This window comes from Lacerta agilis, chromosome 2 (assembly GCF_009819535.1).
Source record: "Lacerta agilis isolate rLacAgi1 chromosome 2, rLacAgi1.pri, whole genome shotgun sequence".
In the NCBI taxonomy this organism is placed as follows: domain Eukaryota; kingdom Metazoa; phylum Chordata; class Lepidosauria; order Squamata; family Lacertidae; genus Lacerta; species Lacerta agilis.
Genome location: NC_046313.1, coordinates 20381549 through 20394697, shown reverse-complemented (window position 1 = coordinate 20394697; position 13149 = coordinate 20381549). Strand labels below are relative to the sequence as shown.

Here is a 13149-nt window from a genome sequence, read left to right as displayed (position 1 = left end):
AATAATATAAGTCAGCTTTGAGACAAGGGACATTATCTCATTGATAAGAAACTGTTTACGGGACAGGGACAGAAGGAGCAGCAAAAGTGTTCCATGTCCAAAAACATATTAGACTACTTTCAGTGTATCTTAACTGCTTTATACTAAGTCAGTCTATCGGTCCATCTATCTCAGTATTGGCTACTCTTAACATTGTTCTCCAATCTTGCTACCTGAGATGGTGTAATTGGAAATGCCAGGGATTCAAATGGAAACCATGAAACAAGTTTCCCTTGGCCCAAATAACTCTCCCCTCCCCAAGACTCCTGTCTGCTTTCGATTCTTGTTGAGTTGGTAAGCCTATTCCTACTATCTTTGAAATCGGGTGGGGGGGGGGGTCTTGAGTACAGCTGCCTGCGCATATGGTTCACCCCAGGATTGAGGACAGTGCACTGTGTTATCTTGTATATTAACCATCTGCAATTGATTGGATTTTGGCAGTAATCAGAATATATTTTCTGCACAGTGACTTGCTTTCACTCAGCATGAATAATGATAGGGATGAAAAAGAAAGGTTTAAAAGGAATTGGGTTAGCTAGTTTCGGCTATTGTTTAGTTTGCAGGCTAAAGACCCCTCTCTTGGCTTTGTCGTCCGTGCAATGGACGGTAACTTCAAAACTTTTATAGTATTTACTTCAGTAATGCTAGGAAGAGGCCTACCATGTGACATCATTAATCTTTTGCTGTAACAGCCACAGAAATGTTAGAAATTTTTCATTCGGTGCACACAATGTTGAGTGGATAGTTAATTGGTGAATTCTATCCAGAGGCTCAGAACGTCATGGAAAAATGCCTGTCTATTACATCTGCCTTTGATTGTGAAACATCTGGAGTGGCTGTATCATAAATTCCACACTCCATCAGTTACCAACTAGAGGCTTCCAAGCTTAGTTTAAAGTGCAGTGTTGAAAAGACTGAAATATATGCAATGACAAATATCCAACTCAACATCTCTTGGCTGGCCGTCTCTCAGTAAATGGTATATGGTAGCTTGCTTTCCTGAGGGCTAAAGCTTACTCATTTCTTACTTTGCTGTTAAAGAAACCAGCCACACCATTGCCTTCCTCAGAAACAGCACTTCCTGATAAACTAGGTTACTATGCCGCATTGAACATTTCAGGATTACCCAACTTGCGTTTTAATTATTTACTTACACCTGTTGTAACTATTCTGCCAACATTAATGGCAGCAACAAGGGTTGGGATGCTCTCAACTTCCAGAAACTTGCAAATTTAAATTAGGAAAACCGGACCCTTTGGAGACTGTTCTCCACTTGCATACCAAGATGCAGTCTAGGTAGCAAAAATTGTGTTTACTCTGAAGCCAAACCAAATTACATACTGATTTTTACATAGTGCTAAAGGTGCATCACATTTTTTAAAAAATGTCATTCCTGCTGTCACCCCAAAGTATTGTGCCAATGTTTGATTGGTGAGGCTACTGTTGACCTCTGGCTAGTGAAATAGGTAATAAGAATCCAGGGAAAGAGAATACATGCAAGCAAGCAATCACTATGTCATGAGATCCATAATTTTGATATACATCATATGAAGCATGTACCACTGATGAAGCCCAGGAGGGCGAAACAAGGCTATTATTCCAGAAATCCTTGTTGTGGAACTGTGCAAGCTCCCATTTGGATTCCTAGACCTTATGAATAAACAGAGGCATATGTGGATTAAAAACTAGCTCATATTTGGGACTGGTTTATTGGGACTTCTATTTACTTTGTTGATCTTTACATTTTGTCAATCTCTACATGCTGATGCTTTTGATACTGTTAGAAATATATTGAAAAGTATTACTTATGTGCAGCCGGTTACGTTTTGTGTGTGTTTGTGAATGTATTTTACGTAACCTAGGTTTGATGTTGGTTTGCAAGTTGTGATGTCAGGACCAGCATGCAGTGTCCACTGGCTTTCCAAATAGACACTCATTGCACACACTTGAACAAGTATTGGTTGCTCAGCTCCAAGCTTCCTTGGATGATATTGATAGCTCAGGTCAGGGCCGTCTCATCCATAGGGGCTACTGGCGCACTGCGCCAGGGCGCCGGCCCCCCAGGGGCGCCCCGCGAGCCCGCTGGCATACCGGGCACCCCCCTCCCCAACCCACCCCCACGGGCGGGCTGGCGGCCGGGCACTCACGCGCCTCCTGGGCGGGCTGCGAGCTGGCTGCCCTCGCCTCCCGTCCCAGGAGCACTGGAAGGGTGCGCAGAGCCCCGCTCCAGCTCCACGCCCCTCATCCCCCGCTTGCCCACACCCCCTCCCAAGGGGTGGCAAGCGCGGGAGGGAGGCGGCATGCCAGGGGCGCCGGAGGGATCACCGGGCCACAGCGGCCGATCTCCCTAAGATGGCCCTGGCTCAGGTCCTTTTTCAGTCTGGTTTCAAGTCCAGTTTTGTGACTGAAAGAGCTTTGGTTGCCTTGGTAAGTGATCTGTACTGGGAACTGGTTGGCTTTCAGTACCATTCACTATGGCAGTGTTTTTCAACCACTGTTCCGCGGCACACTAGTGTGCCGTGAGATGTTGCCTGGTGTGCCGTGGGAAAAATTGTGTTTATTTGATTCCTATTCAAGAGAATTACTTTATATATAGTCAATATAGGCACAGAGTTAAATTTTTAAACATTTTCTAATGGTGGTGTGCCTCGTGATTTTTTTCATGAAACAAGTGTGCCTTTGCCCAAAAAAGGTTGAAAAACACTGCACTATGGTACCATTCTGGAGCATCTTGCAGGGACAGGACTTGGGAGTACCTTTATACAGTGGCTCCAGTTTTACATTTGACTTATGGCAGATGCAGGTAGCATGATGCCCTCAAGATTAGAGATGTGAAGGCCCAGAAAAAAACCGGAAAATTTCGGGGGCGGACGGCGGACGGTTTTTTCCGGGTTTTTCCTGAGGCCTTTTTTTTTGTTTTTTTTCTGAAAAATAAAAAATAGACCTCTTAACCTACCCCACAGGGTCATTGTAGGGTGAACCATAGAATCTGAAGAGTTGGAAGGAACCCAGGGGTCATCTAGTCCAACCCCCTGCAAAACAGGAATCTCAACTAAAGCATCTATGATCATGTACCCCTTGGAGAAAAAGTTGGGCTATAAAGGTGATAAATAAGCCTTTGGAGAGGGTTTGGAACTCCACTTGGTGCAAAATAGACCAGCCAGATTAGCTTCTCGTTTTCACTTCTCAGAACATACCACACCATAACTTTTTCATTTGCACCAGCTTCCTGTTTCAGGACACCTATAAAACCCTAAATGGCTTGGCACCAAGTTTTCCAAAGAACCATTTCCTCTCTCATGAACCTTTTTGCCCACCTCTTTCAACACCTGGACTCTACTTTACATCCTGCCACCTTTGGAGGTGTGTGTGTGTAGCAGCTGCACTTCCAAGGAGAAGCTCTCTCCTAAGATAACCTTAGTCGCACTGGCGTAGGAAGAGCGGGACGTAGGGGGCGGGGCGCCCCGGGGCAGCGGGATCCCGATAGGGTTTCATCTTGGCCCGGCCCACCCCCAGAATGCGTGCCACGCCCCTGCGGGCGGCGCATCACACCCCCAGAACAAGCGCCAGCCCCGCCCCGCCTGCTTCCCGCCCCCAGTGCCAGAGCATGAAGCTCCACCACTGCTTAGTCGACCCTTCTTCTCGCTAAGGAAGGCAGTAAAGATTTTTTTCTTTTCTCCTGCGCCTTTAGCCTCCTTCAGTGGTGATGTATTTTTAAACTGACCCACTTGCTTTATGTGCTGCTGTTTTAGCGATTTAATTGATATATTTGCTTCCCATGCACCCAGACGTATTTCATTATTGCTGTGTTTAGTCCAGAGGCCGCTTTGGGTGCCACTTTGGAGGCCAAAAGATAAGGGTAGAAATTTTCTAAATCAATAAATATGAGGCCCTGACAGCATGCTTACAGGCAGTTGCGGCAAACAACGCAGGAATGGCAGCGGCAGCAACCGGCACCAGCTTAAGCCTCCTTCTCCTGTCAATGGTTTCAAGGACTCAGCTCTGTCTGACATTGAGCTAAAGGTGTTTTGGTGCCATTGTCAACGAAAGTACTTGAAGTGCATTCCAGAAGTGTGTGAGTTGGCAGAACGCTAAGCAGATTTTAAAATTTATTTAACTTAATTAAAATGCATATCGTGTTGAACAGTTATTTTGGATGACACAGCTCTTAAGGTCAACCATAAAGCCTTGAATATTTTACTATATTTGAGATCAAATTATCCATCTCTGCTGGCAAGATTAGGTTCTAATGGCTATTATTATTATTATTATTATTATTATTATTATTATTATTATTAACAGCCCTTCATTTGAGGATCACAGGGCAGTCTACAGTAGAAAAGCACAAAAATACATAGATTGGAACAAACAAAAACAAAAGGCCATATAGATTTAAAAATTAACCATAGGCCCGGGAGAAGAGGAATGTTTTTGCCTGGCGCCTAAAGATAAGTAACGAAGGTGCCAGGCGAGCCTTGCTAGGGAGAGCATTCCACAAGTGGGGAGTCACCGCACAAAAGGCTCATTCTCATGTTGCCGCCCTCCGGATCTCTCATGGAGGAGACACACGGCGAAGGGCCTCATTATGATTGCAGGGTCTGGGCAGGTTCATGTGGGGAGAGGCAGTCCTTGAGGGTTATAGGGACTACAAACTGATATGAGCAAAATGCTTGGGCCAGGATAAAATCAGGCAGCTCACCAAAGCCGATACCACCAAATCCTGTAGTTGAAGAGCACAGCAGGGTAAGATAGCCCAGGGAGCCAACAAGAAGACAGATATGAGAGGCACAAGACAGCAGGGAAGCAATTGGGGAGGGGGGGGGAACAACCTGGAACAGACAGGCAGCCTAATGATTTCCTTCTCTAAAGAGTCGCCAGACTGAGAGAGTTTAGCAGTGACCAGGAATGGCTCCTCTAGATCACATCATCATCATCATCATCATCATAGTTTGCATTGTGGTGTTTATAACCTGACTTGAATTTCCTGCTATGCCTCCTCCTCCTAATAGACATAGACATGGTAGTTCATGGAATAAAGGATTGGTGCCACACAAGTGAACAAGAAGTGACTAATTGCAGGGCCAGAAGCCAATAAAAAAAACCCCCAGAAAGCTATTAATTAAATGGACATAATGTGTTTTCAACTAAACTGTGTGTGCGAGATCCGCTCGCCAAATGTGACTTTCCTCTGGTATCTTCCCCCTTTGTGGCCCTAGCTCTGGAGGGTTGGAAGGCAATCCAGGAAAGGTTTAGAGGAAAAAGGGGGAGGAGAGGGAGGGAAAATTCCATTGTGTGAGGAGACCTTTTTCCATGCACACGTACATTGAATTCCACCCAGTGTTCCTGAAAAACTTCAATAGTACTGTGTCAGTCCACACTGGACAAGCTATTTGTTGCCACAGATTTTAAAGACCAAAATCCCTGCCAAAAATCAGCTGAGAAGAAGCACAGAACTACACAGGAAACCCTGGAATCCAGCTCGATCTAGGTTTTCCATTAAAAAATGAGCCAATTAATTATGTCAATTATGGAGAAAACAGCTAGTACGAAGTCAATCACTCTGTTTTTATATGAATGTGCCTTTCCTGCTCTGGGAAAGAGCTGGATTCAGCTTTGAACAGGCCTGAAATAGTTTCCAGTGATTCAGAATTAATGTTTCTAATGACAAAGCAACAAGAATTTTCTGTTTGACGTTTCTGCAAAAGGTTCCCATTGGAACATTGTTTTCCTTGGTTGTGAACCACAGGTTCTAGTTAGATGAAAAAAGTAGAGAAGCGGCATTATCTTGTTTAATCTCCAATATTTTTATTTCAGGACATTGTAATCCCTTCATCCACTTCACATGCAATTTCAGTGGAAAGATTGCTATTATAGCAGCAACCCATAGGCTGGCTGAAAAATGCCATGTGTTTTGTATTCTGTTCCCTTAATTCTTTGGCACTTGTCTTGGCTTACTTATATTATACTGTGTTCTTGCAGTTGCTTCTCATCGCTATGACAACAGTAATCAATCATCACACTAAAAATAGACTTTATTTTTTATTTTATTTTTTAAAGAAGGTGTCTGTGGCGAATTGAAAAATACAACTGTGGCTCTGCCTTTTCAATATGCTGTTTTCTCCTCTCCTTCCACTCGGGGAATACTGCAATTAAATTAGTCTTCTTCTGCAGTAATACCCTCCTTTGTTGCACAGATGAAAATATGGACACTTGTGTTTCTTCCATTTGCGAATTATTGCACCAACTGTTGTCACCTTCACACCAAGCTGCTTGGCAATAGTCTTGTAGCCCAGTCCAGCCTTGTGTAGGTCTACAATCTTGTCCCTGACATCCTTGGACAGCTCTTTGGTCTTGGTCATGGTGGCTAGTTTGGAATCTGCTGGATTGATTGCTTCTGTCAACAGGTGTCTTTTGTACAGGTACTGTAATGAGCTGGGGTTACAGGTAAGACCTCTCCCTTACAGCAGGTGCTTCTAACCTCAGCTCGCTACATACAGTGAAGATACCAGGTAGCCTGACATCTGGCTGGTTGATAGGGGATCAAATAATTATTTCACTCATTATAATGCACATCAATCTCTGACTTTTGTCTTTTGGGTTTTGGGGGGTTTTCTTATTGTTATTCTGTCTCTCACAGTTACAATAAACCTACCATTAAAATTATGGATTGGTCATTTCTTCGTCAGAGGGCAAACGGGCAAATTTAGCAGGGGATCAAATACTTTCCCCCCTCACTGTAATATTGCAAACCTTTACAATCCATTAAGATTTTATGGTTTCAGATTATTTTCTTCCTTTTAAAGAAACACCTGGCAACCCCTAGAGATGCTGAAATGGGAAATTAGAGAATTCACCCTGTGTATTCCTGTTTGTGCCATGTGTAAACATAAATTACCAGATTTCTGCTGGAAGGAACATATGCTTGAGTGGGGTGGGAAGAGAGAAAGAATGATATCTTAAAATGCAATACATTTGCAAACATAATTTCCTGCCTTTGTATCTTGCATCCGATTTTAATTCTCCCATAAGTGAATATGCTTTCACTTAAAAGGAAAAAAATGTACTTTGGCTGTAATGAATGGACCTCTCTGCATGATGCATAAACAGTTCCCTGGCTCTGCTGAAGCACGATGTCAATTATTGAGATGAAACTCAAAACATATTCTGTGACTTGTAGTGCAATCTAGATTCAGACCAGTGCTGTTGAAAGCTGATGAGGCTCAGTAAAGATTGTGGAGAAAGGAGGGTGACCATTGGTGATTAAAAAGGGAGAATGTGAGGTGTTAGAAAGGTTTTTAAGAGTGTGGCATTCTGAATAGATGTTCCCTGAGACCTTCTGCTCTTAAATCAGCTGAGGTCAGAAGCTTAAGTATTTTCAGACTGATTCGTGATCCTAAAATGTGGCTTAATTTTACAGAGTTCCAAATTTTTCCATTGCTAGTTATTGTTCTTAGCAAGAATTGCTAGCTTTATTTTTCAAAATGGTGAGAACCTCGATGTATGCACTAAAAACAGCTGCAACCTAGTGGTTAGGCAAATCTTTTCTTCTTCTCTCATTTCTCTTATTCCAGTCAGCAGGTGCCATTAATGGTATACATGTTTTGAAGTCCTTAGAATTCTGAAGATCTTAATCTTCTTTTGAGGCCTTAGAAGAGGAAAGACCACGCAAGGTTATAAATAACGTTATTGTTAAGGCTCTCTGGAACATTGGAGGCTGCATTATGCTGTATACGAAGTCAGACCATTTGCTCTTCTAACCCAGATTTGTGCACTGTGACTGAAGACAGTGTGTACTTTCATTCAAGGAGCAATGGACACTTCCCCATGTCAAAACAAAAGTGTGGCATGGTCTTATTCATGAGATGTTGTTTGCAGATGATGCAGCCTTGACAGCACACTCCCAAGTTTTGCCCAAGCCTGCATGGGGTTTGGCCTCACCATCAGCCTGACAAAGACCAACATCTTGGGTTAGGATGTTGCCAGTACTCCACATGGTCATCAGCATTGGTGACCACAAGCTTAACATTTTAGACGATTTTGTCTACCTGGGCTCCAACATAACCACTGAAGCTGAGCCAGGCAAGAGTATTGGTAAGGCAGCTACGGCAAGGTCTATCAGGCTTGCGTGTTGAGCATACTGCTTTATGGAAGTGAGTCGTGGGCAACTTAACACCTTCCAGGAGGGATGCCTAGTACCTTCCATAAGTGCTGTGTCAGGAAGATTTGGGGCATCACGTGGCCAGGCAGAACCTGAAACACAGATGTGCTCTTCCAAGTCCACATTCCCACTTCTGTGTCAACGACATCTATGCTGGCTTGGTCATGTACACAGAATGGAAGATGGCAGGAACCCAAAGGATGTGCTTTACAGCTTTAGGCACCAGGCCTGTTAGCAGACCAACTATGCGTTATAAAGATGTCTGGAAACATGACATGAAAGCTGACAACATTAACCCAGCTGTGTGAGAATCCCTTGCAGATGACCTTAGTGACTGGAAATAGTCAGGTTGTGTATCTACAGCAGTGACCAGATGAGAAATGCCTGCTGGGAGAAGTGCAGAAAGAAAAAAATGCCATGCTGCATCTGCAACAGCAAAATGGACGCCTTCATCTGCCCCAGCTCCAATAAAGCATGTCTCTCCTGTATTGATCTCTACAGTCACTGCAGGCGCTGTAACCCTCCAATGGTTTGACTTTGCAACATTAGTTTTGCAAAATGAAAGTGCTCTTACACCCTAGCTCAACAAAACATTGTCATATAACTGTATCATAAATAAATCGGAGCAAATGCTCAATAAAGACCAGTCATAGTCTAATGGCTGCATAACCTTTGTGCAAGCAAATCAGGATGAATACTGAATAAACAGCTCCCTACTATGAAATGACTCGATGCTTCCATGTGCACTTGCTCAGCAAAGGCTGGGGATACTTATTTGTGCTGTGACATAATTTTCAGGGATGAAAAGTCCATTTAGAAATTGGATGTTGGCACCTATGGACTAAAAAAAAATATGTTTTCAGCCTTGTAAAAAATGTAAAATTGACACTCCAGAATGAGTGACAGTATTTAGTGTCATGAACTGTTTCGATTTTTCTCTTCCTTCCTGCCTTTTTCTTTTAAGCATCTTTTTCAAAGGATTCTGAACAGGTTGTTCCAAAAGCTCTTGATGCACAAGATGGAAACTAGTGGATTCATTTCTAGCATTCGCAAAATATAACTGCTAGGTTGTAATGTACATATGAACAGGTGAGTTGTAAATGGCTGCATTTCTGATTTTGATTTTCTTTTGTTTGCAGTGTTCATTTTTACCTAAATTCTCCATTCACATAGAGACAAAATATGAGGACAACAAAGGAAGCAATGATAACGTAAGTGACACCTCTTAAAGATCCAGCATGTACTATCTGTAAAGGCTTTCATTAGCACGCTCAGCAAGTTTCTCCCTTAGGATCTTCAGAGCTTTTCTTGACTCCAAAAAAGCAGACTTTCTGTTTCGTATGTAGAGATTCTCAGCTCCTTTCCTTCCACTCCCTACTTCTTTTTAGTTTGGTGGAAGGTAATGTGAACAGAGAGCATTCATTGGTCACGGCGCACAGTGCCATTATTGGGCTATTGATGTGCATTTTCTAAGGAAACTCGTATCCGTTACTGAGATGTAATTTGACTGCTAGCCTTCGGACTTGTGGAAACCTTGAGTGTCCAGGGAAGTGACAGGATCTTAAAAGGGAAGGGATCCTCTTAAGGAAAAACAGCAAGGAGAGTTAATCAAATAGAATGCAACCAGCAGCCACTGTTGATGAATTGGCCTATCGTAGTTAAACAAGATGATAAATGATTTTCTACGGCACTCAACTGAAATATAGTGTAGATAAATGGATTGTATTGAATTTTATATTCAATATAAAGAATCCAATATAAAGGAACACTGCTCTGCCTTGAATCTTCAGGGTTTGGCACTGTTGAATAGTGTGCCTTTTTGCTGAGTACCCTGCAGAGGACAAGCTATAGATGGTGTGGGTCCCCTCTCAAACTCTCAGGCATAAGGTTCAGAGTCTGGTTATCTGTGCTCTTCAGACAAGTTATTTGTCAAATTCTGCTTCAGACTCTAAGTCTGGTGGGTTTGGGGTGTGTGAAGCCGAAGGTTTTATATGTAGCTCCAAATGGATCAACCGAGCTAAATGGACCAGTACAAAGCAGCTTGGGGGGTGGTATTGCTTGTGTTGGTGTATTGTGACAAAAACGAGTCTAATGGCATCTTGAAGACTAACATATTTATTGTGGCATTGGCTTTTGTGGACATCCGATGAAGTGCGCTCTCTCGCTCTCTCTCTCTGAAATAATTTTTATTGATTTTTACAGATCCATTCACACAAATCGTATTATCACAAATATTAAACTTTACCCAAGATTCTTCCGAATCTTGAGACTACCCTCCGTGGATTCTTTAATTAACTTTTTAAAACTGCATATTATAAATCTGTTTAGTTTCTCATTCTCCATTGTATCCAAAGTCTAAGTGTCATTGCAAGAGTCATTTAAAGCCTGCTGAAGAGTTCAAGTGTTTACAGTGGTCTTTCAAGTGCATTTTTTATTTATCCCATTCCTTGCTGAAGTTTTGATCCCCCTGATTTCCGATTTTCCCGGTTAATCTTGCCATCTCTGCATAGTCCAATAATTTCATCTGCCAGTCCGACCTAGTAGGTACCATATATTTCCATGTATAAGACTAGGTTTCCCCCCTAAAAAATAATGTCAAAAATTGGGGGGGGGGCGTCTTATACACAGATACATCTCCCCCCATTTTCTTAAATCTGAGTCCCCCCAAATAGGGGGTGTCTTATACAAAGGGGCGTCTTATGGACGAAAAATACTGCATCTCGTTGTCTTTCCATCTCTGGGCCAGGAGCATCCTTGCAGCGGAGTCCACGCCACAATAGCCAATACAGTACCGCAATACTCTTCGCTGCTTCTATGGATATCAGATAATTGGTGAACTAGATGACTACATGAGTAGGTGCTGCCATGAAAACCATTTTGTTAAGAGAGATTTAGCTTTGTCATCAGTAAAGCTAAACAATATTCTTAAAAGCCATTCTTTTTAGAAGCAATTAGTGAAAGCCGTTTCCATCTTTAAAATGGCAGATTATTTTCTTCTACACACAGAATTTAGATACATAACTCAGAATGCTGATCCATTAGGAGCTACATATAAAACCTCTCCGGATAATGAAAATAATATATGTTAATGTACTCTTTGGCCTCATCATAGGAGAGATTTTTTAAAATGAGTGTTTCAGAACTGACTATTAAACAAATGGAAACCGAGAGGCAATTTTCTAGTGTACATATTCTTGGTACAGATGAATAACGACAATGGCATTTGACAAATTAACAGCCGGAGCTTACTAAAGCCAGCTGTATTATAACAGATGGATTTTGTCTTTGCATATTAAGCTGCACTAAATTGGGGGATTCACCCAAAATAAAGAAATCCTTTTTCACTTATGAACTTGTATTGTCTAAATATGATATTACTGTATGAGCATACCCTTTGTCAGGAATGGTTTACCTGTGGTCACTCCAGATGTTGCCGGACTCCAGCTCCCATCAGCCCTAGGCAGCTTAACTTATGGGACTTATGGTCCAACATCTGGAGGGCCAAAGGCTACCCATCCTGGCCATTGTTCAAAACTTTTATTGATACCATAGCAAACAGAAATGGAAAAATCCTTCTAATTTCAGATTATACTCATATATATAAATGCAGCCAAATTAGGGAAGCATTTGTTAAGCTTAACAGCAGAGAAATGTATAATCCTTTGCAATGAGGAGAAAGGGTTTCGGTACAGTTCCAAGGAAAACATACCAGAGTCACCCCACAGTTTCTTTCCAAAGAACTGATTATTGCTAATAAAATAAAATTCTTGTGCTTATTAACAAAGGAAATACACTATAACTAATTTTCCTTTTAAAACCTCTTTAACGAGTCTTTTAGCCAGTTTTGCTACATGCACTCAGCCAGCACTGTTTGGAACACTAGCATACTAGTCATTTACATTACCCTCTAAACGAGTCGTATGCATACATCCACGCCCCCCGCATCGCGAACTACCGCTGCCCGCTGCTTCTATATGCGGATGACGCGGTGATTCTTCCTTACTCAAGGGTTGGACTAAGCAGGGCTTTAAAGATCTTTGCCGCTTATTGTCAATCTAACCAATTGATCATTAACCACTCAAAATCTAAAGTATTAGTTTTCTCCAGAAGTCGGAAACTTTTTCAGTGGAAGCTTGGTGGAGTAAAAATAGAACAAGTTTTTTAAGTTCCAATACCCTAGGGATTGTTTTCCAATATAACCTGAGCTGGAAATCTCAAATTCAAGATTTACTAACAAGGGCAAAACTCTATCCCATGCACTCCTCCAGTTCTTTTTCTCAGATGGAGCCTTACGTGTCCCCTCGGCACTAAAGGTGTATAATGCAAAAGTTGTTACCACTCTTACTTATGCTCTCACCACTTTGGGCCATTTTGATAAATCCTGCACCTTTGGAGGTGTTGCAAAATCAATTTTTTCGCTGGCTTTTAAAACTTCCTTCACGTGTTAGTAATGCATCTATACGTTTAGAACTGAAGATTCCTTCATTAGAAACCCTCTTATGGAAACAAGTATTTAACTACTGGTTAACCCTTTGGCATAGATTACCCTGCCATTATCTCGTCCAGTGTCTTTGGCGTGACGAATTTGCAAACCCTTGGACTAGCAAAATTCATGCCAAACTTTTGCTCTTTGGAATCTCTCCTTTAGATTCGCTAAAATTAGATCTTGCTTCTGCAAAAAGATTCATTAAACAAAGATTGGACGATTCGGAGCTACAACATAATTATATGTTGGGTGGGGGGGTTGTTCACCTTAGAATTTTGGCGTTACCCCAATGCATCATGTCCCTTTATATCTATCCTCCCTCTCTACTGCTTCCCACCGATTCGCTTTTACCAAAGCGAGGTTTAATGTTTTTCCTTCTAATGTCCTGAGACATAGATTTTCCAAGGGCCTAGTTTCTGCCCTATGTGATTGTGATAAGAAGTCGACGGAATCTCTTTATCACATA

At 42.1% G+C, this 13149-nt stretch overlaps 1 protein-coding gene across 3 annotated transcripts in view; it reads left to right on the top strand.

Moving 5' to 3' along the window:
- Window positions 1-13149, top strand: part of PITPNC1 (phosphatidylinositol transfer protein cytoplasmic 1) — a 132122-nt gene that overhangs the window by 78499 nt on the left and 40474 nt on the right. For all 3 annotated transcript variants that reach the window (XM_033138882.1, XM_033138881.1, XM_033138880.1), the window contains one exon: window positions 9337-9408. In XM_033138882.1, the coding sequence (XP_032994773.1) occupies window positions 9337-9408 (72 nt within the window). The remainder of the gene's footprint in view (window positions 1-9336; window positions 9409-13149) is intronic.